Consider the following 25546-nt stretch of genomic DNA (forward strand, 5'->3'; position numbering starts at 1 on the left):
TTTTAAAGCTATTGTAGGTGTCCATGCATGATATTGACGACAGGTGTATTAACTTACTAAAACAAGATTTGCAAACGTTTATAGCAGTTAACTATGAAAGTGTTTTAGAATTTATGTGTCTTTGTTTATAATTCATATGATTTAAAAATTCACGTTCAGCTAAAGCATTTCGATGATACGAGTATAACGTGCGTCTTCTTCCTTTGAAAAAGATATAAAAAAGATTAAAAGATGAAAGTTTAGCTAGTCATATGGAACCAAAAAGATGATATGAGGAACGGAAACGCGTCATTATATATATGATGTCGTCCAAAAGCGTGTCATTTTGTAGCATGGTTGCACTTTTTTCCGTGTATATACATCCACTTACTTTGTAGCCTAGAACCCCGTTGTATAGATATATTATTTACTTATTTTTAAAGCATGGCAATTTAAATGTAAATAATTGGTACTTTGATTAGATCTTATTTTCTTCTTTGGTATTAAAGGAATATTTTTATAATCCAATCTCATGGCATGAAATTCTGAAAGTTTAGGAAAAAATATCACAGCCATTCATTGATGTGAAGTAAGGATATGATAGGACCCAAGACAGTAACCTGAAAGACACCTGAGGTATCTTGTTCCGTTTTTTATGTTTCTTCCCCAATGACAACAGTGTGGGTTCTACCATGGCGAAAGTCTGTTATTCATTTGTGAGCATTAGATGTAAAACCATAGTGTTTGAATTTACATTTTGAATGTATGTGTGATACCTTCTCAAATGCTTTTGTTAATAGAGTGGCACTTATGATTTGAAGTAATTATGTAGAATAAAATTATCACAACCAACTAAATTTCCAGGTAATTTGAGGAAGTTTTCAAGTTCATCCCAGAGGTTGGAGGTCGGTATTTACAAATAAAAAATATATATGCTGTTTAAAGTCATAATGTTTTTTTATATACTGTATCTCAAAGATGTATTTTTCGGTGAAATGGGCAAAAAAATACTATAATGAAATTTTAGGTAATGGTCATCCACACCAGTTTAGGCCTTATCCAATGATACTCATGATATTAAAGCCTCACAAATTTAACTCATATTTCAATCCTCTTTAATTAATATGGTGGAATTATACAGGGTTTTTACAATCATTTAGTGGTCTTTTGCCAAATACAGTCACGTGACAAGTGTCAAATTTTAGCAGGTGCTCTTATTAACTCTCCAATTAGGAGATTTTAAAAATGGCATCTTGACAACAACAAAACATTCGTGGATAAATAAACAATAAATATATCTGTTTAATTCATACAGTTACTCTGTGTGTCACACAGGTATGAAATTTATATTTTGAATTAATTGGAGGGTTTTATCTCAAATTTTCATTTATTTTTTTACTTTTAATAGACTAAGGCTGAGAATAATGTCCTAATTGATTGAAAAACATGTTCCAACTAATAAAATTAACTAAACAGTTAAATGGTTTTGCTCCATGCCATATTAAATGTTTATTTTGATAGTTGTAAAGACTTTCAATCAATGACAATTTGACATATCATATGTCACTCAGTTTAGTTTTCATACATTTGCTGTAGAAAGATAAGCTATTTCTATAATCAGTAAATTAATAAAAATATACAAATTTATATATGTAGCAAAAGTTACTTATCTTTGAATGAAATCAACTTAAGACATTGCATACTTGCATATATTAAATATATAACTATCATGTGTATTGGTTATTTCCCCGAATGCTAATAAATGACCCATTGACCTGCCAAAAAAAAAAAAAAAAAAAAAAAAATAAATGATTCTGTCATTGCATGGTAGCATGCTTTATTTTTCACCAGTAATGCATAATGACAACAGAATGAAAATAATAAAAAAGTGGGCAAAGCCTATGAATTGGAAAATCAAATAAAAAAATGATTTCTTTTTTATATATTGGTTTCTCATGCACTGCTTTAGTTTTAAGCAGAACATGTTGACATTATTTATTAAGTGAAAAGTTGCGATTATTCCATTATCGGAATGCCTCACAGGTTATCATTGACTTACATTTAAAATGGCATCGCCCTACTAGAAATGGCACTGTAAATTTCAGGATCGGTATAAAAATCTATGTGTTTTTTAATTTAATTTTTTTATTTGAATTCCATTTAAATATATATGTGTAGTCTATAGCTGGGCAAACCAAACCCACCTTTAACTTCCCCATATTAGTACAATTGATATCAATGTTCTTTTTTCCTTTTAACAGTGGTTCAAAATGCCTAGTGCAGGTGCAGTATGCCCTCCAGTTATACTACCTATACGTAAACAGGTTTATGGCCAGTCAACATCACGTGTTGATACATCAACACTTATAGAAATAATCTGTGGTAAGATTCTTCTATTTCACAGCCATATCTGTTGTTTTTTCTTCTCAAATTAACTGTGTTTTCTCTATTTTTTAATATCTGTAGTACATTTAGTGCTATGATAATTTACAGAATAGGAAAAAAAATATATGTCAATTTATTTTACAATTTCTCTATAGAATAGAAGATAATATCTGAGAAAATATGTGTTGATTTTAAGCTTAAATACCTTGCATTTTCTTTAGATAAAAATAGCTTAACGGTTAATATTTATGGTTAATATTTATAGAAATCACTATGATGTGACACTTTAAAGTGTGCTTTTATTTATTGCTTTATTTATTTTAATAGATACACCAGACACTAAAATTTACTTCACTGCAAATGGAACAAAACCGTTACCTTTCCAGCGTAAGATAGGAGGAAATGAGGTCACTCATAGATACACTGCCCCCTTCACACTTAAGGAGGGTAAAAGAACAATAAAAGCTGTAGCAGTAACAAGGTTATTTGTTGTCGTTTTTACCTGATATAAATATGAAAATGATATTGATGTATAAAACGTGTATATAATAGAAAAGTTAAAAAAATCTTGTATTCTGCTCTGAGAATATTCTGCAATGTTACATAGTTTTTCTATTTTTTCCGGTATGACATGTTGTGATAACACCACATCAGTAGATATATTAGATAAATCAGTGTTCAGTTTGTAGTGTTCCAAAATTTGATTGTTAGAATGCATAAATTAACATTCTTGTTCATAGGATACTTGTCATACAGTTACTATAGATGGATAGTTGAACTTCTGATACAGTACATCTTATTTAAACAGTGTATTAGAGGAACATTAAGTGTTGATTTCAATTTAAAGATATATAACACTGTCTTGAACACCACTAATTACTTTGGGCATTTTTTGGAAGCATTATGATAATCTGAAAAATTATCATCTTAGTGCATTATCTGCAGTAACAGGTTAACTCCTATTGAATTTTAATAGAAGATAACATGTTCCTGCTCTAGCAAGGTGACAATATCTCCTTTTTCTTCTTTATTGGTCTACAGTTTTAGTACCTGGTACCTGATGTGTTATAGCTAATCAAAGATGAAATCGTCCATTTTATCAATATATTACAAAACTTTGATTGTTCTAAGATTACAGTGTATGTCAGTTTTATAAATAATTGATTTTTTACTCTAGAAATGTATAACTTTTCTACTATTTTTCTTCAATAACTAGTATACAACATATGATTTTTATTTATATAAACAGAGATGGTATAAAGGAAAGCGATGTGTTCAGTAAATCATTTGTTGTTGATGACATAGCAAAGATCAATTCTAGTCCGATACCTACATCGTCTTCCTCTGACCTTGACACTACAGATTTCTTTGACTCAGACGGTTTAGACTACACAGACTCTACTCTCAAAAGCAGCAAATCTAGTAAATCTAGTAAAGGCAAAACTAAAAAGAAGGTACATACATTAGTAGTCTGTATATTGTATATTAAAGGAGCTCCTATGAGGTATAAAAGAGTAAAAAATGACTTTCTTACAGTTATATCAGCTGGGTAGCTTAAAACAAAAAGATATATAAATTATAATGAAGAAATACATGTATACTCAAGATTTAAATTGAAAATTGTGTAAAATTTGTTGATCAAATATTTAGGTTGTATTTAAATATAATATTTTGCAGAGCAAGTCACCTATTAGGAATTTAAGATCCAGATCTAGATCAAAATCGCCAACTCGCCAATATTTACCAAAAGATGCGTGGGCAAGTGGAACTGTCACAGAAACTGATGGAGAATATCGTAAGTTTTCTATTTTGACATTCTTGGCACAAATGTAAAAGCATGTTTTTTACATGCTTTTTGGTGGTTTATAGAAATACATGTATATGAGTAAAATATAAAATTGATATTTCAATGTTTGATATGACAATTCATGTGCAGACATAATATGTTTTAAGACAAGTACAAAAACATAACGCTTTGGAAAAACAATTATGCACAGTACAGGGAACCAACTTACTGATGTGACGTAGTAAATGACGTCACATATTATTATTTGGCGCCCTTTTCATTTAGTATTAGTTAAAATGTCTTTTTAAACATTTCTTTACATATAATAAAAAGAAAATTTGTTTAGTTTAGTGTAAGATCGGAATATATTTCACCTTATGAACACCAAATGTTCATATTTCACGCTTGAAATATACCTTTTTGTGCTCACTCGGTTAAATATATATTCTGATCTTTCACTGAAGTAAACAAATATGCTCTATAATTATAATATTCTAATTGTTGGAAATTTGTCCTTAAATTTTTAATTGCATTCTTAAAGTAATCATCATTCTTCTTAGACTTTACCCACTTATTTAATTGTTTCCGGTTTAATTAACAGTGTTTTATGAATATAGTTATAGCCAAATTGGTGGAGTATTATTGGATTTTATGTCAGATCAAAGTAACTGCTAACTTTTCTTCTTAAATTTATAGAGGATAAATGAAACCTTGCTGTCAACTTGTTATAATTCATAATAATGAACATCTAGACTACTTTACACAGGACTCACACTCATACTGTGGTCCATATGCCTAAAATGAACTAAATGGGTAATGTAGATCTGGGTAATGTAGGTCTCAATCTTTAACATTACAAAGTAAGAATTCATACGGCAAAAGCCCGATCTGTGCTAGAAAATAAAATCATTTGATTGATCTTTTTGTCTTCTGCAGCTCCAATACCAGACGGGCCTTTCAATCCAACAAATTATTCAGGGACACAGATCAATGTTTGGGGCGGTGCACCACCACCCCTGGTACAAGGGGTACCTGGTGTCGTAAATCTTGGCCAGCCTGGAATCTGCAATCCTTACACTACACAATATGGTTACCTTACAGAGAATATGCTACAGGTTTGTTTGTATTTGTTTTTCGTTCAATAATTCATGCCAAACATGCTAGTTTTCTGGTGGAGGAAGGCTTCAGATGCCCCTCCATGCATTTTATGCATGAGAAGGGACCTGAGAAAACCACTAATCTTTTTTAAGCCAGCCAGATGCCTTCCTAACATAAAAAAGCAGTTTACAGTTAGGGGAAACCTTTACCTTACATTATGCAAAAGGGGAAGAAAAACCATGATGTAAATTAAATTTTAGGGAAAACTGCAAGATTTTATACAATTTTTCTGAGGGGAAGCAGCAGAAGGAAAGAAAGCTGTGGAAGCCAAAGTCCCTGTGGGAACTATGAAAGGGAAGTCAGTTACCTTAACCACACAGCCATAGAGGCTGTGCTCAATTTGTTATTTTCATTTACTCACTATGGTATGACATTTAACTGACATGTTATATTGTTGATAATCTTATTTATTTAATGATTCATTTCTTGTTTCAGTGCTATATAATAGTAGCAAATAATAAAGTTATTTCTATAGAAAATATGGACTGCTTTTTAAAGATTCATTTAAAAATCAGTTTATTTATGTAGATATATTCTGTTAATGGTAATATTAATTTTCATTGTAAATTTTTACAGAATTGTAATCCAGACACCAAACATGTGACAGTTGGTGATTTACGGAAGATGATGAGATCCAGACAGCAGGACACACCTCCAGCTGTGACAGCTCCGCCCCCTGCAGAAACAATTGAAGTGCCAGTGTATAAGGACCCGCCCCTCAATCCCATAAGTCCTGGAGGAGGTAGGAACCTGTACATGCGTAGAAAACCAGCTACTGTAACATTTCAAAATACAATGCCTTTCTGGTAGTTAGTGCAAATATAAGGCCTTTGTAGTATTTAAATGCATTTGTGAACATTTTTATAGGGTTATTATAAGCACCATGAATTCAAAATCACAAGAGAATTGTGTGATTTTTTTTAATGGCTGGTATATAGAAAAATGATATAAAATTGATGTATGTAGAATATTGACATCATTTGTAGCATGTGACATCATTTAAAGCATGTGACATCATTTAAAGCATGTGACATTTACTAGTTCCAGTACAAATTTTACAATAGAAATTATTCTAGACTGATATGCAAGAATTATATATATATGTACTTTTGAGATGTAATTGTCAAATGGTATATTATATGCATGTTTCTTTACATTTATTCTGTTATTTTTTTTTAAATTTCTATTTATAGTAGCCATTAGCTAGTCTTTTCTTTTAAATAATATTAGATTTCTTTAAGCATCATTAAATGTTACTGTCATTTTTCTTTACATTTGTTATGAAACTGTTCTTGTAACATGGAGAATATTACATATAGTGATGTATTGTTATCGTGATCTGTACTTGATATTCAGTCAAGCTTAAGTTAAGTGAACAAACAAAAGTAACATTTAGTATTGATCTCTTTTTCTTACTGATAGATTAGTGTAATTGGGAATTCCCAAATGTATTAATTATTTGCGAATCTTTGTTTTCATTCTGACCAAGGATACAAATATTCTGAGATGATTTTGTGTTTTCCATAAAAGCTGAGTAGCTGTCTTAAACTAAAGAAAGATAGGAAATTGATAAAAAAATTAATGATTTATATAATTATATGTAATATAGATGATTATTCACCCTTTGAGTGCTACAGCACCAATGACCATTTTAATATGTTACCAGTCAGATCAAGTTCTTTTGTGATTGTTCAGGCTGCTTAATTGTAATATTCTGACACTGAACCCCCCTTATTATGCTAAATGTCTTAAATGGACTTGTCCATCTTTCAATCTGGACAAAAGCATTAATCAGTTGTAGGGAAAATTTCAAAATATGTACTGACTGAATAGCAAACAGTGCTAAGCATGTTGACCAGAGCCAGGTACAGCCATTAAATTGCTCAGCACTAGTTGCATGGCTCAAATCTATTGTTGCCACCAGCCTTAGGGTTTAAAGCTTAACTTGTTGATCTCTATACATTCAAATCAGGGCAATTCCATTACACAAGTTCAGCACATTAAGTCCTAACACATATTTTCTACAAAAGATTCTAATTTTTTGGAAGAAACAACAATGTTTTCTCTTGGTTTTGTACCATTTTCATTTTTATTTCATTGCTTTAGCATGTTGTCAATTATTTTAAGATTTTATTTTATTTATTTTTTCTTGCTAATATTTTTACTTAAAGCACTTTTCTGTTATATTTTACCTGGTTGTAAAGTAACATTTTAGATTTACAATAAAACATAGAAGAAAACATTGTTGTATTCTTTTAATATGCATTACTCCACAGTAGTAATCATTAATATTAAAAACCAGCTAAATGCTGCTAAATTATAGGGCATATGTCGGGGAATTTCCATTCTTGAAAATATCCATAATCCCTGCTATATTTGTACAAAAGACTTATCCTTCTTTAACTTGGCTGTTAAAATTATAAAATTACTATATCAAATAACTAAAAGTCTGCAGATGACAGTATATTTACTGCTTCCATCACAGAAGGTTATTCATAGACCATTGAATTTCTGTGTATATAAGAAAAACTTTTGCATGAGTTGAAGTTAATTTCAGGTCAATAATTAAATGAAAATCAATATGTTAACCCAACAGATCACATGTGACTGAAATAACATGTTGTAATGCACCGTAGGATCTTTCGTAGGTTCACCAAAAGTGGAAAGGTTATTTGAAAATTTTCCAGCATTACTCACAGGTTAACATGTAGTACTGCACAGAAGGGAAATTAAATTGAGCCGCGTCACGACAAAACCAACATAGTGCATTTGCGACCAGCATGGATCAAGACCAGCCTGCGCATCCGCACAGTCTAGTCAGGATCCATGCTGTTCGCTGTCAGTTTCTCTACTTGTTATAGGGTTTGTAAGCGAACAGCATGGATCCTGATCAGACCGCGCAGATGCGCAGGCTGGTCTGGATCCATGCTGGTCGCAAACGCATTACGTTGGTTTTGTCATGACGCGGCTCATTTGTGTAATATAACAATGATCAATTCCCCCTACTGTATTAGACTAATTTTGTCTCTGTCTTTAATATCTTGCATTTAATTTCTTTTCCTTTGAAATAATGCAAAAATACATGTAATACAATAAATATGACTAGAATGGAACAACCAGCTGTATAGAGTTTGGTCAGACTTTACATTTGGTGGCATGGGTCTATTTTAAAAAAGGCTTATTCTCAAGGGTGATTCGTAGACTTAAGTAAAATGTACAATAAGTAAGATAAACTGTCAAACAGACCCATTTGTGATTATGAAAAACTTTTGTATTATTCAGTAATAATGAATATTTAATTACTAAGTTTAATGTCAAGTTGGAACACATGTTATTGCAATTTTATTTACCACTTATGAGTCTGTTTCCTGGAACTAGCTAGTATTGGTGTTAATAAGGAATCTTACATGTGGCCGTTAGGGCTGTACCCACAATCCTTTAGCTAAGACCACAGTTTGTCTTAAAGCAGCATGACTCCAGATGGGTAAAATAAATCTTCAAAATATCAAACTTTATGTTAGATATATTTATAGTCAAGAAATTTATAAATTATAAATCACAATTCAGTTGAAACTTTGAATGTCTTAAGACTTATGTGAACTATGACAGAATTTTACATCTTTATAACCAAAATTCTACCTTGTTCAGTGACTTGTAAAGATTTCTGTAAATTTTGACAAGTTATTGATAATTTCTGTGTGATAGTACACTTCTTAGACTAAGGATAATCACTTAATTTATACATTCATCAACAATTTTATGCATTTAACAACTTTATATATTTCATTAAAAAGCAACAAGAAAAAACACACATGAGACTAGAGGCTTGCTTCCATAATGATTATTTAATTTATATCAAGGTTAAAAATTTGTTAATAAGATTATTAGTGTAAAACTCTTGTATCATATGATGAGCAATATCTTATATTTACTTTTTAGTTGCTTCAGAGAAATATTATCAATATTTTATTGTAAAAATTCCCAATCTGCAAATAATTTACTGTACATTGAATTGGTGATAATCTAAATGTTTATCTATAATGTGTTATATAATAATTTTACAGGAGATTATAAAGGGAATCTACTGCATGTATACGCTCACCTGATAAACTATGCTAACAACCATAAAGACTTCAGATTACCTGTAGCAGATCCTAAAATGGGAAAGGTATTAATACTTGTTTCCTGAATATTATTATTTATTTTTGGGGCCTCCATGGCAGAATGGTTAAAGTCAATGACTTTGAACATTTTGCCCCTCACTGCTGTGGGTTCAAATTCTGCTAGGGAATCGGGATTGTTTTCATTTTGCTGACTCACTGCTTTATCGAAAAAGAGGACGAATATAGTAGTGTTCACCTTTATATATGATTTGATACAGCATAATGACATACTTGTCCCTGCATGAAATTCACATGATTTTGGGGGTGTACTTAAGGCCAAACTAAAACACTTTATAGGTTATGGACATGTCACTGAGCCATAATAAAGTAGATTAATATTAAGAATTAATCTTGATTATTTTTTTAAGTCAGATGTATTTTAATACAAATTAAATATGAAAAACAGAGCTTTTAACTGTCAAATGTTCTGTATGTACAAATTGTAAGGAATCATGTCTTTTAAGGGGCATCCCTGGCTTGGTGAATCCATAAGTATTCTCTTACAGCTGTTGGTTTAAAACCCACCAGAAACTGGATTCTTCAAGAGAAGAAACTATCCAGCCAGCTCACAGAGGAAGGTGGTTCTTCTGAAGTGCTCTCTTTGCTTGAAATTACCTTGGGCCATCTGCAGATCTAGATCCAATGTGCAATATTATATGCTTACAGTTTTTTTTTATTTTACAGATTCTGGAAGGAAAATTTACAGATCAACCAGATTGTTTTGAGTTTACACTAGTTTTTGAAAAGCCTGGCATAAAACGTAAGTTACACTTTTATCAAGATTCCTTCTATATCCATTTTCAATAGGCCTAGTCATTTAAGCTTTTAATAATTTCCTTTGAATTTCTTTATAGCCTTTTATAATATTTCAAATATGACCAACCATATACAGATAATGCATATTTTTAAGAATCATAGCCCTAAAACCTCTAAATTTGTATAATAGACTTTCCCTGCTTTGAATTTGGACTGGTTAATTTTTATTTTAAGGTATTTTATTATGAAAATCTTTAATTCAAATTCTTTAAAAAAGTTGCTAACATTATGAGAAGATTGGACTTTATACTAGACAAATCACCAAGAATTCAAAGAGACGGTCATCTCCATAAGCATTATTTCTGTATCTAAAAATGATTTATTACAGGAGGGTCTATCAAAAAGCCAGAAAAGAAACCGGAAAAACCAAAACCCAAGCCAAAGAAGGAGGAGAAGAAGGTGGAGAAAAAGGAGGTACCTAAACCTAAACCCAAACCAAAGAAACCTCCCACTCCAGAGAAAGATCCATTCTTTGCCATGGAAACAGAAGACTTAAATGTAAATATAGTAAAAATATGTATCAAATGTAAATCAGTTTTATTAAGTATCAATTTCTTTTAATTTATCAGAGTGTTTTGTCAAAATAATCAAAGGACATCATTGTTCACACTTGATTTCATCAAGAAATATTTTGCAGGCACATTATTACTATCATTTTTAATATTTGATACAGTGATACATTAACACCAAATTAAGAAACATTATTAATTACTGGCCACTAAAATATCTATAGATTTTTGACACACATCCTAGCATGGTCATCATGGCCATTTTCGGGACACCAACACAATGTCAAAGGTCGTCTTTGTTGTGTTATTATGTGATTAGTTCATAGAGACTTGTTTATTCTAATTACAGCAACAAGGTACGGTGCAGCCATATGCTAAATTTAACGCGGAGCAAGATGCGGAGGTGTTGAAGGGTGCCATGAAGGGTTTGGGCACCGACGAGGAAACTCTTATTAATGTTTTATGCTATAGATCTAATACACAAAGACAAGAACTGGTCTCCACATACAAGACAATGTTTGGAAAGGTATGTGTACATTGGGTTATACATGACACACTAAATATAAGCACTATAGTCAATAACAGAAAAGGATTATTTTCACTATAAAAAGTTGTTTTGTTGGTTATCTGATAAATAGAATATTATATTTGTGTTATATAATATTCATTGCATTCATTTTATGTATATTCTATGCATATTAATAATTGGATGAATGCAAATAACAAAATATATAACCTTAGAAACAGGTGCTAGAAATGTTATAATAATGATGCTAGAAATGTTATTCAAAAAGCCATTGTGCTTAATAACTTTTGTTTTCAAATTGATTGTTCATCACAATTCATTTCTTATTACTTTAATTGTTAAACCTAACCTAAATAGTCATGTCATGTGACATAATTGAAAACCTGTTATACACAAAACTGATACACAAATTTGAGGAAAATATGGATTATGTGTACAGGTTAATATCTACATTTAAAATACAACTAATTAACTGCTTTTTTGTGTTTCTGTTATGAAAAAAAATAGAATAAAGAGTCAGACTTTGCATCAATAGGAAGAATGTGTCCTCTTGTAGTTTGTATGTTACGTTAATTTTATATCTACCTCAGAATCATATATAGTAACATTTTTGTGTAGGATTTGATAGAAGATATAAAGAGCGAGACGAGCGGACATTTTTGTGACACGTTGAAGGCATTATTGATGGCTCCAGCAGAGTACGATGCCTATCAGTTACGTAAAGCAATGAAAGGCCTCGGCACCGATGAAGATGTTCTCATTGAGATCCTGTGTACCCGGTCAAACGCACAACTTAAAGAAATCATCAGAGTTTATAAAGAAAGTAAGTTATATGTTTCTCTCTTTACTACAGTTTATATGGTTTCCACTTTATTTTGATGATTTCCTGAAAAAAATAAAGTAAACAGTTTTGCTTTTGAAAAATCATTTAGAAAATACATTTTTACGTTGTATGTAATATCTGTAAAAACATCGAAGATGAATTTCATTGTTAAATATCCCAAATTGCTAGCTTTACAATGGTACCACACAATAAATATGAACATACATGTAAATACAACTGAGTTTTTTTAATGTACAAATTTACAAAATATGGATTCAAATATCTTTTTTTTTTAAAATCTGAAATTTAATTTTTTAGAATTCAATCGTGACTTAGAGAAGGACATAATATCGGACACATCAGGACACTTTAAGAAGTTGCTTGTATCACTGCTGCAGGCAAGTCGTAGTGACAGTAAAGAAGTGGACAGAAACAAGGCCAACCAAGATGCTAAAGAACTGTATCAGGTCTGAATCTATATTGACCCATAACCTGCAAGATTTGTGGAATGGATTTGCCCTGCTTTGAGTTTGGAACAGTCCATTTCTTATGTTTATGGGATTTTGATGAAAATTAAAAAAAATTCATTTTGGAACAGTTCATTCAATTTTTATAGAGATTTTAATATTAAAGCTACAAATAATATAAAGCCTGGTCAGACTGTACGGATACTGGTGAAAAAGGTTGTCAGTTTCAGCTTGTTAAAAGTTAACTTACTTTTATAGTTGGAAAAGGGTGTATACAATGTTTACTGCGATACAGTGCTCATGGCACAATATAGTGTATCTGCAGAAAAAAAATGGAGTAACCCATTTAATATTTTTTTTACAAATTGATATTTTCATGTTGTTTTTTTTAATTGTAAAAACTGTAAATTGTACACAAATACACACTTAAACACAACACTCTTCAAGGCAAAGACTAATTACTTTTGGTTCCCGTGTTAAAGACACCTCCGATAGCTTTAATTTTGTTTTCTATTTAGGCTGGAGAGAAGAAATGGGGAACAGATGAATCAAAATTCAACACAATTTTGGTGACAAGAAGTTATCCTCAATTACGTGCCACATTTGAGGAATATCAGAAAATATCCAAGAAAGATATCGAAGGTGCTCTAAAGAGTGAAATGTCAGGAGATATCTTGAGAGGCATGCTCACTGTAGGTATGTGATGTTTTATATTGAATGTCAGGAAATAAACATAAAGTATGCTCTCTGTAGGTATGTTATGTGATGTTTTATTTTTCTGATGATAAGTTTAGATCCATGATTGCTGTTGGGTGATATTTTATATTATATCAGGAAATATATCTCGATATAGGTAGATAAGTTTATAACAAATGTCAGGAAATATATCTCAATGTTGGTAGATAATGTTTATAATGAATGTCAGAAAATTTGCATAGATACATGCTAACTGTAGGCTAGATTATATTTGATATGGAACCAAGAGGTATGCTCATTATAGGTAGGATGTGTACCAATTTAAAATGTCAGGAAATGTATTCAGAGGCTTGCTCAGTTTGTTTGATATTTATTTTGATTGAATGTCAGGAAATATATTAAAAGTTATGTGCAAAATATTGGCTGTTCATTGGCTATATAATACCATTTTGGAGTTTTTATGCATAAGAATTGAACACTTAATTAGGTCCCTTTTTTAAATATCAGGAAATATACTGAGAGGTTATAATACTAGGTCTTAATCAAATTAGGGAAAATAAATTAGGAAGGCATGAGAATCTTGCTCATTATATGATAGGTGAAGGTCGGAAAATATAGGAAAAGCCATTCTACGTAAAGACATTTTCTTATAGTGAAATAGAATGGTAGGAAAAATTTTGATATGCATACTAACTGTATATTACGGGTATTAGAAATGGAATGTGATAAGATAAATAATATTAACTTCACAGATTAACTTGATGGTGTTGAATATTAATTAGTTTATCCAGTATTTTAGACGTTTTTAAATAACATTTCAGTGCGCTGCATAAAACACAAGTTCAATCATTTTGCCCGGCAGTTGCAGAAAACAATGAAAGGTATCGGGACAGACGATGATACACTGGTGCGAGTGGTAGTGTCCAGGTGTGAGATAGACTTGGCTAATATAAAAGAGGAATTCCAGAAGTTGACTGGACAAACACTGGACCAATACATCTCTGTAAGTGTGAACTACAGAATATTCTTAAATAACTATATGTCATATAAATTTGAATTATTTTTTATCATCTGAATTGTTATATTGTGAAATCCATAGAATATGACAAAGGGATTGTTTTCATTGTTGATTTTTTTTTGTCCCACTTTGTGTTCTGGAAAATATTTGAAAATTCTCACTTCTTTGTTGTGATATGCTATCCATTGCCTAAAATTCATGTTGTCAAAATTTTGCGTTTTTTTGGTTCGAAAAATGTATTTTTCTTAATTTGCATCTTCATGTCAATTGTAATAATTATTATATTTTAAAAAATGAAAGTGTTGCTCAAATCGATTAAGATCTTGCTTTTTCTGGCTATCATATTTGTTCACAATAACTATGATTTTGCAAAGAATTGCGAAAGTTGATATAACATGAATAAAACCATTTCTACAGTATATTCCATATTCACTGAAAACAATCATAATATCCTCTATTTGTCAATTCTGCAACCAAGATGTAATTAAAAATATAATTGAGCCGCGTCAGGACAAAACCAACATAGTGGGTTTGTGACCAGCATGGATCCAGACCAGCCTGCGCCTCCGGGCAGTCTGATCAGGATCCATGCTGTTCGCTTACCAACTCTATAACAAGTACAGAAACTGATAGCGAACAGCATGGATCCTGATCAGACTGTGCGGATGCTCAGGCTGGTCTGGATCTATGCTGGTCGCAAACCCATTATGTTGGTTTTGTCGTGACGCGGATCATATTTGTTATATATTTCAGGATGATATATCAGGGGATTATAGAGATGCCATTCTTTCATTGGTCGTAGGGGGAGAACCACCAGATATGGCCTCAAAATGTAAGTGTTTACATTACATTGTATATTAAAGGCCCATTTAGTAAAAAAAGGCTTTTATTTTTATATTTCAAATGTTAATAAATGATCTGTTTGTAACTCATTACCAGTTTCTAAAACAGTGCTCATCGGGCCAAATACCTGTACAGCTGAATCATTATTTGCTTTTACATCATTTACTAAAAGTTATGAAAGACAAAATATCAGTTTGTATGCTAATGTTAGTACAGATACATGTATTTCTTATTTCTTCTATTACTAACAGCTGGGAAAGGTTTTGTAGAAGCAGTTAAGCACAAAACAGAAGAAGAACTTGATGAAGACATTAAGATGGAATCAGAACCTGTCCAAGAAGATCCTACTCTAGTACCAGCTGAAAACTTTAATGCCGAGACTGACTCAGAGGTATTGAGAAAAGCCATGAAGGGTTTTGGTAAGTTAATTTTTCAGTTAACATATCAGTTTTGATAATAATGTATGTTATATCTTAAATATTTACAGTGAAACTTCTTTGTTTCAACACTAATTTGGAGACAAAGACTTTGCTTGTTCTTGAGAGGTGTTGCACTTGAGAGGTTAAAACTTAATTGAGCCACATCACGACAAAACCAACATAATGGGTTTGTGACCAGCATGGATCCAGACCAGCCTGCGCATCCATGCAGTCTGCTAAGGATCCATGCTGTTTGCTTACCAACCCTATTACAAGTAGAGAAACTGATAGCGAACAGCATGGATCCTGATCAGATTGCGCAAATGCGCAGGCTGGTCTGGATCCATGCTGGTCGCAAACCAATTATGTTGGTTTTGTCATGACGCGGCTCAATTTGTGATGCTTTTCTTAAGGGTGAATTGATTGTGTTGGCAAAAAGAGGTTATTGCTCTATAGAAAGCTGTTTTGCAGAGGTTGCACTGTAATTGTAACTAACATGATATCTTTTGTTTTCAGAGTAATTTGATTGCCATGTAATTTTTTAATACAGTAAACTACGCTTATAACGAACTCATTGGGACATTCAAAATTTGTTCCTTATATCCGGAGTTCCTTGTAAGCATATAGCGAATTAGTTCTTTGTATCAGGAGTTTTTATAGCGAACAGATTTACATATAAGGAACTGATTGTTTACCATTGTCCGCCATATTGAAGAGCATTTGATTTAGAAAAAATAGTCCATTGTTTCTATTTTAGACACAATACACGAGAGCGTACTTTTTGAATTTGAAAATCATTGCTATTTCAGTTTTAGTTTTACTCCCTATCTCAATTTCTCATAAAATATAATATTTTGTTTCTAAACTATTTTCGTTTTCTTTCCATGATTGAGAATAAACAATATTTTCGATTTTTCCTTCCTTTTATATTGAATATCTTCTATTATAATTTAAGGGTGACTTTTAGTAATGTAAGATATAGATTTCTTTTCATTTAAATCAAGTGTACTTTGCAGTTTGCAATGGAGCATGCTTGCAGGTATACGTGATTATGTTGAAAACCGATTATAAATTATTATTATAATTATTTTACTCAAGCAAAACTATTGAAGGAAAGCAATAAATAACGGTTTTATCTTGGTGAAAAGAGCTCATGCTAAAAAAACCCTAAATAGAAAACTATACAAATTCATTTTTATAGATGTACAACAATAAACGGTACATTCATGCCAATGAAAACGAAAGTTGAAAATGCAGTATCTATTTACGGATAGCCATTATTTTGGAGTTCGTTATAAAAGTGAAATTTTCTGTACTTTTAACTAAATTGGGACTAAGAAATGAGTTGCTTATAAGCGATAATTCCTTATAACCGTGTTTGCTATAACCATATATTTTTATATTAAATAAAGAAGGGCAAAATTCAGGCCAAAATAAATTGTTCCCTATAACCGGAAATTCGCTCTAACCGTGTTCGCTATAAGTGAAGTTTACTGTATAACAAAAATGGATGACATTTCTTAAACTTAATGTATGCTTATCTTAAGTTTTATGTGTGAATATGTACTGTACTCACTAGAAGGCATGAGGCTTTAGGTGCCTGTTTTGTCAAAATTATATCTTGCATATCAACATCAGCATTTTATCACAACTACATGTAATAAGCCAGTACTACCCTAAATATCTTTCAGTCTCGACAAAACCATTTATCATTTTATGGAAAAAACGAAAAACATGTACTGACTGAATAGCAAACAATATAGACCATAATCAGGTGGCACAAATGTGCCAGCTGTCTTATATCTTCACTGGTCCCATTGGTAGATTCAATTGCCAACTAGTACAGCAAGCTAAGGGTTAAAAACATGCTGTCTATATATGATTACAGGTACTGATGAGGCAGCTTTAATCAAAGTGATAGGATATCGTTCCAACGATCAAATGTTAGAGGTCGTAAAAACCTATAAAACAATGTTTGGTAGAGATCTGATCGCAGACTTGAAGAGTGAGACAAGTGGTGGATTTAAGAAACTGTTAGTTGGACTATGCATGGTACCAGCAGATTTTGATGCTATGAGTCTACATAATGCTATAAAGGTAGGTATCACATCATACAGTCTGGTACCTATTATTGCCAGTTGCATTCAGTAGATGTTCCTATTAGTGTTTGCTGGTTCCTTCACTTGATAAGATCTTTTTCATATTATTGTCTGGCTGCTGGTTCCAAGGTTTTGGGAATGAGTATTTTTGTAAGGTTTTGTGGATTTTGTAAGAGGAAGAATATTGATTGCATGTTATAAGATCCAAGTGGATGTTCAGGAAAAAGGCAATAACTTTTATGGAAGACATGAAAGGTTTATTGGAGAGTCATTATAAGAATTATCACATACATTTCTTTTGCAAGAGCCATGCTAGTTTTGTTACTTTATTAACAATGTGTTTATTACAGTAGTATTCTCATTTTCAATCTAATGTCTGCCTGTATGACTTTATTTTGTATTTATGTTGATCTCAAGCTTTGTACATATATATTAAATTAAATAGAAATATAGACTATTCATTTGGTCTGTTCTTTTGTTGAAATGTATTACTAAGTTTTTGTAAAAAATATAAGAAGCATAGGTTATACATGTATTTACTGTTTTAACAGGGCCTAGGAACAGATGAACAAGTTTTGATTGAGATTATATGCTCTAGATCTAACCAACAACTTAAAGACATAAAGGCAGCTTATAAAACAAGTAAGTATATACAGTATATTTCTATCCTTTTAAGGTACTGTACAGTCCATATTTGTTGCAAGTTTTTCAATCTAAACTGTTACAGAATATTATCTGTATAATTTTGTGTATTGTTTGTTTCTTTGCATAGTTTATAGCTTAGATCTGTTACCATATTTCATTTGTATATGTCAATTTAAGGAGTTCTCTGAGTTAAAAAAGGGCACAACTTATGAAAAGTTGTTTATCTGTTTTGATTGTGTGTTCGACGTAGGGCAATCACAGATTTTAAATGATACAATAAGATCTCAAAAACAAAAAACCAATAAAAAAAAACACCATTGATATTATTTCCCTCTTCTCTATATAAATCATATTAATTAAACTGCTGGGAAGATCAGTTGACATTCAACATACTGTTGTCAGTAAAATCCAATAACACATATTGTTATCAGTGAAACCTTTGAGACCTTTGAGTTTCATTACAAGGATTGGAAGCTGTGAAGCTAGTAACTCACTATAACTTCATAAATCTTGAGTTTTAATCCAGCATTAATAAAAATGTTTTAATTAATTCTTAATGCCAAAATAATTATATCAATTAATTATTTTAATAGATTACAATAAAGAGTTGGAAGCAGATGTTTCTGGGGATACATCTGGAGATTTTAGGAAGATTTTAATCAGTTGTTTACAAGCTAACAGACCAGAAGGTCAAGAGTTTGACCGCAACAAGGCCAAACAAGATGCCCAGGCCCTGTATGATGCTGGTGAGAAGAAATGGGGAACTGATGAATCTAGGTAAACTATACATGTGTTTAACAGAGAGAATTGTGTCAATATACATTAAAACCTTTGTAAAAGAACCACCTGCTACCAGAAACTAGACATATAAAATATCAACCATGATTTCAGGTTGCATTGAAAATATATGTGTTAATTTCAGATTTAATTAAAAATATAATGATCTATATCATTAATTTTAGGTTAATAATAAATAACATTGTATTTATGTTTTTATATCCACAATTTTAGTTTATACTCATTTATTTATTCATTTATTTCAGGTTTAATATGATACTGTCAGCTAGAAGTTTCCCTCAGTTACGAGCAACATTCCAAGAGTACGCAAAAATAGCTAACAAAGACATAGATGATACTATACAGAGTGAAATGTCCGGAGACTTGAAGAATAGCATGCTTACTATAGGTAAAGTGAAACATTTCATAGTTACAAATATGTGGGATCCTCAAATAATAAATGAAAATAAGTCTTGAACTTTTTTATTTTAAAATTTTTGAAATTTTTATTTATTTTAAGTAAAATCAGTACCTCTGTTAAGGATTTTGGCATAATATGTGGTATGTTTGTTCAAGTTTATGAAACAATTTTTAACTCGACTATTCAAAGAATTTGAAGAGCTATTGCAGTTTCCCTGGCATCCGGGTCCGCGTCCGTGTTGGTTGGTTAAAGTCTTTTGTAAAGTCAAATATCTCAATTATTGCTTGAGATATTAACTGAATGTCACATCTCAAGACCCATTACTCTGCCATGTATTTTGGCTGAATTATGCTCCCTTTTGTAGTTAAAAAAATCTCCTTTTCTTGGTTAAGTTTTACATGCAAGTTTTGCATTTCTCTGAAACTATTAAAGATACAAACTTGAAACTTCATATGTATATTTGTGGTCATAAATAATGATCACTGAATAACACTCATATCTGTGTCATGTATTTAGGCTGATTTATCTCCCCCTTTTTTACTTAGTCTCTTGGTTAATGTTTACATGTAAGTTTTACATATCTCAACAACTATCAGAGATTTTGATTTGAAACTTCACGTATGCATGAAGGGTCATAATTGTATGTCACTGACCAAGATCCATAACTCTATCTTGCATTTAGGCTGATTTTTCTCCCCTTTTTCAACTTAAAAATTCATGGTAAAGGTTTTGCTTGTAAGCTGTTATCTCCATAACAACAGAAGGGTTTGTGCCTTTTTTTGGGACAATTTTATGCATTCATAATGCTGTATTCCTAGAAATGTTGGCGGATACAATATTTCGCATTTTTCACAATGTTGGCATTTTCGCGGAGACAAACATTCGCGGATATTTAGTAACCGCGAATTCCGCGAATGTTAAGTCGCTACGGCCTAAATTACAGTTTTTGGAAGCTACGTTTTTTATGCATTACCTTGCCTGTTGGGTGCTTTTGATTATTTGTCAACGCCGTGACTAGCAAATAACGTCAATAAGCATGTTAATTACTAATAATTGATTTTTTTGTTTCAGTGTGCAAACTAGTATCAATAATACATAAATAATTCTTTACACATTTCTATAACACCTGTGTTTAAATGTTGTTTTGTGTCAGTAGATTACCATACATATTCTGCACTTTTTATGTTATATTTGGTTGAAGCTAGAAATGTTGGCGGATTTGTTATAAGTGACATATTCGCGGCTAATATTGTATGTCACTGACCAAGTTCCATAACTGTATCTTGCATTTAGGCTGATTTATCTCCCCTTTTTCAACTTAAAAATTCATGGTAAAGGTTTTGCTTGTAAGCTGTTATCTCCATAACAACAGAAGGGTTTGTGCCTTTTTTTGGGACAATTTTATGCATTCATAATGCTGTATTCCTAGAAATGTTCGCGGATACAATATTTCGCGTTTTTCACAATGTTAGCATTTTCGCGGAGACAAACTTTCGCGGATATTTAGTAACCGCGAATTCCGCGAATGATAAGTCGCTAAGGCCTAAATTACAGTTTTTGGAAGCTACGTTTTTTATGCATTACCTTGCCTGTTGGGTGCTTTTAATTATTTGTCAACGCCGTGACTAGCAAATAACGTCAATAAGCATGTTAATTACTAATTATTGATTTTTTTTGTTTCAGTGTGCAAACTAGTATCAATAACATACATAAATAATTCTTTACACATTTCTATAACACCTGTGTTTAAATGTTGTTATGTGTGAGTAGATTACCATACATATTCTGCACTTTTTATGTTATATTTGGTTGAAGCTAGAAATGTTCGCGGATTTGTTATAAGTGACATATTCGCGGCTATAAAGATTCGCGGAATCATGCCTACCGCGAAAACCGCTAACTTAAAATGCGCGAAATCTTTTCTAGGAATACAGTAATAAAGCAGTGATTTACTTGATCAAACATCTTAATAACAAGCCTTTGTACCTTTTCTATGTATTTATAGTTAAGCATTATTATACTCAATAAAACACCCTTGTGACAACTTTTTCGAATAGTCGAGCCTTACTGTCCTCCAACAGTTCTTGTTAGAAATAATATTGATTTCTTTATTTCCATAGGAAGTTCTTTGTATACTAATGTATTAACATGTATATATATTTTATTTAAAGTCATTAAAAGTTAACATAAAAGGACTGGAAATATATTTGTACAAAATTTACAGTGCTACATGTGATGAAAATAATATGATCCGCGCTATGACAAAACCAACATAATGGGTTTGCAACCAGCATGGATCCAGACCAGCCTGGGCATCCACGCAGTCTGATTAGGCTCCATGCTGGTCGCTTTAAGTTTCTCTACTTGTTATAGAGTATGTAAGCTAACAGCATTGATCCTGATCAGATTGTGCTGATGCGCAGGCTGGTCTGGATCCATGCTGGTCACAAACCCATTATGTTGGTTTTGTCATGACACGGCTCAATTTATGTTGATTGAGAGAATGATATCATCTAATACAATAATGAAGATACGTGAATTCAAAGCAAAATTCATATATTGTATTTCACATCTGCATAATGCAGAGAGACTTAAAAGGGCAGCCAAAATTTGGAATGATCAGTTGAGATGTGTCAGGGATGTGTCTGACTGTACTGTACATCAAAGTATGCTTTTTGTGTGGCCTTGAAAAGGTAACATATAGGGGTTACTTTTGTCGGCGGCGGCGTCTGTGTCGGCGTTGTTGTCGGCGTGGTTGTCAGAGTCGGCGTCCCCTAAAGCTTGTCCGGAGCATAACTCAGTCACTATAAGTCTGATTGACTTCAAACTTGGTATGCATGCTTCTTTCAATAACCTGAAGTGCAGTGCACAAGGACCGGTACTCTGCAGTTCCTATTTTTTGAGTTATTGCCCTTTGTTAATTTTCATACTTTAATTTTGTCAGGGCCATTTCTCTTCAACTAAAAAAGCTATGGACTTGAAACTTCATAGGATGATAGATCTCATTAAGAAGAAGTGCAGTGCACAATAACCAGTACTCTGCACTTCCTTATTTTTGAGTTATTGCCCTTTGTTAATTTTCATACTTTATTTTTGTCCGGGCCATTTCTCCTAATGTATAAAAGCCATGGACTTGAAACTTCATAGGATGATAGGTCTCATTAAGAAGAAGTGCAGTACACAAGAACAGGTACTCTGCATTTCTTATTTTTTGAGTTATTGCCCTTTGTTTATTTTCATACTTTAAATTTGTCAGGGCCATTTCTCCTTAAAGTTACATTTAATAATTTCATAAAAAAACTAAATAACAACATTTTATTAATAAATTGGGTTTTATATCGACTCCAGATCTTATTTTGGTGTACAGACAACCAAAATGAGTTTTATTAGCATGAAAATAGGTAACCTCATTGTGGCGAAATGGGAAGTACAATTTCTGTTTGCATGAGAAACTCCGCCTTCGGATCATCGATACATCAATATTAAATCAACAAACATGACTATAAGTGGCAGTCCTAATTTAACGGTATATTTCCGCATTGTAACGGATGTTTTCATACAAATTTAATCTTTTTACGAGATGATTACTTTTACTGAACCCCAGGTTTAGTGCACCATGAAGCTTAAGCGGTAAAACTGTGTTTGCACAAGAAAATATCACATTTGCTGTGTTCCGGATAGCAACTATAAAACTGTGACGTAGGGCATACACGAGCTCATTATGGTCTTCATTTGCATGTTAAAATTCGTATACGAACTTTAGTGTTACCGTGGGGTTTCCCGTTTAAAATCCTAATTTATGAGCAATATTTGATGAGATTTACAACAATACTATTAAACAGGTTAATGAAACTGTAGAATGTTTGATTTTTAGGCCGACGGCAAAATATTTTTACATATTTATTTAATGTAACTTTAAGTATAAAAGCTATGGACTTGAAACTTCATAGGATGATAGATCTCATTAAGAAGAATTGCAGTGCACAAGAATCGGTACTCTGCATTTCTTAATTTTTGAGTTATGGCCCTTTGTTAATTTTCATACTTATTTTTTTGTCCAGGTCATTTCTCCAAAAGTATAAAAGTTATGGACTTGAAACTTCATAGGTTGATAGATCTCATTAAGAAAAAGTGCAGTGCATAAGAACTGATACTCTGCATTTATTATTTTTTGAGTTATTGCCCTTTGTTGATTTTCTTACTTTATTTTTGTCCTGGTCATTTCTCCTCAAGTATGAAAGCTATGGACTTGAAACATCATAGAATGATAGATCTTATTGATAAGAAGTGAAGTGCACAGAAACTGCTGCTCTGCACTTATTATTTTTTTAGTTATTGCCCTTTGTTATTTTCATATTTCATTTTTGTCCTGGCCATTTCTCCTAAACTACATTGTTCACAAGGCGACACATCCGACTCCCGGAGTTCTAGTTATGATCTTATTGGTTGATTTATTTTTCAGTGCGATGCATCAGGAACAAGGCTGCCCATTTCGCCTCAGAGCTTCATAAATCAATGAAAGGTCTAGGTACAGATGATGATACACTGTGTAGAGTGGTGGTCTCCCGTGCTTGTGTAGATATGGTGCAGATTAAACAAGAGTTCCAAAAAATGTTCAAACAAACTCTTGGAAGCTTTTGTGCGGTATGTTGTTTCAGAAATATTATTTTTATTAATCTTTAGCATGCTGGTGGCAACGTATGCAACAAGTGCAGACCAAGATAAGGCATGGGTCTGTTCTGTTTTATCATGCAGTGTTTCCATTCAATTAGGACATGTATTTAGATTTACTCTAAAAATGATGAATGGTCCAGATTGAAATGTGCACAAGTCCATTTAATATATAAAGCAGGCTAACCATGACCTTTGAGTCCTTGATCTCAAAATCAATATGGATCATATACGGACTAAGACCAATGAGGCTTCATGTATGAAGTTTGGGGGCCGGCCTATTGATTGTCAAGTTATTGTTTGGAAACCAATTTTGCACACAAGGTCATTGTGACCTTGACCTTTGACCACTAGCTTACTTATCTAGCAGATTTACAAGGCTTTAAATAACTGCAAAATTTAAATAATTCTTATAATATTTAACAACATTCTGTAACAAATTTTGTACTTGTTTATTCTTTCAGGATGACCTCTCAGGGGATTACAAGAAATTATGTTTAGCTGTGATAAGAGAAGAAAGTGCTGGAAAATAATTATTTGCTTGATAAAACAGTAAATAAACATATAGACAAAGTTATGACAATTTTTAGGCAAAATATTTCTTTATAATCACCAATCCTACCCAGAAAGTGTTTATCAGTTAAATAAAAAAGGATACGAAGGTTAAAATAAAACAGTTTTAATGCTAACTAAATGCAGGAAAATAAATTATTGTGGTATAACATTGGTTGTTGTAAACATAGACAACAAATTAAATACATGTATTATCCTTCAGTGCAACTAACTTGGACAAGAAAGAGTGGGAATTGTTTGTGCAAAAAACATCACTAAGTTAAAAAGGGATTTTTGTTCATAATTACAGATACTAAATAGTTAATATGCTAGGTATATTCAAGTGTTTATTATGAAACTTGACCTTGCTGGAGGTACAATGTATCAATTTTTCCATAAGGATTTGCTTATATTTGAATATAATAATGCTTTTTATATCAAAAGTCTATGGAAACTCTTACTTTTACTTACTATAATGTTGCTTTCAATGATGTTTACGGAAGTAGGTAGAAAACGGGTTTTAAGAACATTATGTAGAATTATATCATGTTATACATGTATATTGTATGTTGTATATTTTGTAGATACATTACTAGTCGTCATTCCTATCATAAGTAGGAAACATTTGTATATTTATACATCATGCTCATTACACTATACATTCATATATATTTAAAAGCTTTAATTTAATCATTACACAAGTTTTATTTAGTTCTAAAGTTACATCTCTTAATTTCTTGTTTACAAGAGATGACCAATACGGTGCATTTCTGTAATGCTGAGCAGACTTTAT

At 31.9% G+C, this 25546-nt stretch overlaps 1 protein-coding gene across 1 annotated transcript; it reads left to right on the forward strand.

Annotated features, from left to right (window-relative positions):
- Positions 1–1174: 1174 nt before the first annotated feature.
- LOC132737128 (annexin A6-like) lies at positions 1175–25277 on the forward strand. The gene is made up of 23 exons (XM_060724383.1): positions 1175–1314; positions 2241–2361; positions 2692–2845; positions 3614–3818; positions 4042–4159; positions 5087–5265; positions 5885–6050; positions 9373–9476; positions 10156–10231; positions 10616–10785; positions 11146–11322; positions 11941–12145; positions 12464–12612; positions 13131–13308; positions 14130–14311; positions 15080–15158; positions 15421–15588; positions 17477–17685; positions 18239–18329; positions 18926–19109; positions 19376–19518; positions 23993–24174; positions 24666–25277. The coding sequence occupies exons 2-23, from the start codon at positions 2250–2252 to the stop codon at positions 24732–24734; spliced, it is 3300 nt and encodes a 1099-aa protein (XP_060580366.1). The 5' UTR covers positions 1175–1314; positions 2241–2249; the 3' UTR covers positions 24735–25277.
- Positions 25278–25546: the final 269 nt, after the last annotated feature.

The sequence above is a fragment of the Ruditapes philippinarum genome, unplaced genomic scaffold (assembly GCF_026571515.1).
Source record: "Ruditapes philippinarum isolate M1 unplaced genomic scaffold, ASM2657151v2 ctg1146_1_1_1_1, whole genome shotgun sequence".
Classification (NCBI taxonomy): domain Eukaryota; kingdom Metazoa; phylum Mollusca; class Bivalvia; order Venerida; family Veneridae; genus Ruditapes; species Ruditapes philippinarum.

Excerpts from the sequence above, each read along its gene's own strand:
- LOC132737128 (XM_060724383.1), top strand. The coding sequence starts at position 2,250 with ATGCCTAGTGCAGGTGCAGTATGCCCTCCAGTTATACTACCTATACGT. Across the intron at positions 10,786-11,145 it reads TGGAAACAGAAGACTTAAAT|CAACAAGGTACGGTGCAGCC; the intron begins GTAAATATAGTA and ends TTCTAATTACAG. Across the intron at positions 15,589-17,476 it reads AAAAGCCATGAAGGGTTTTG|GTACTGATGAGGCAGCTTTA; the intron begins GTAAGTTAATTT and ends ATATGATTACAG.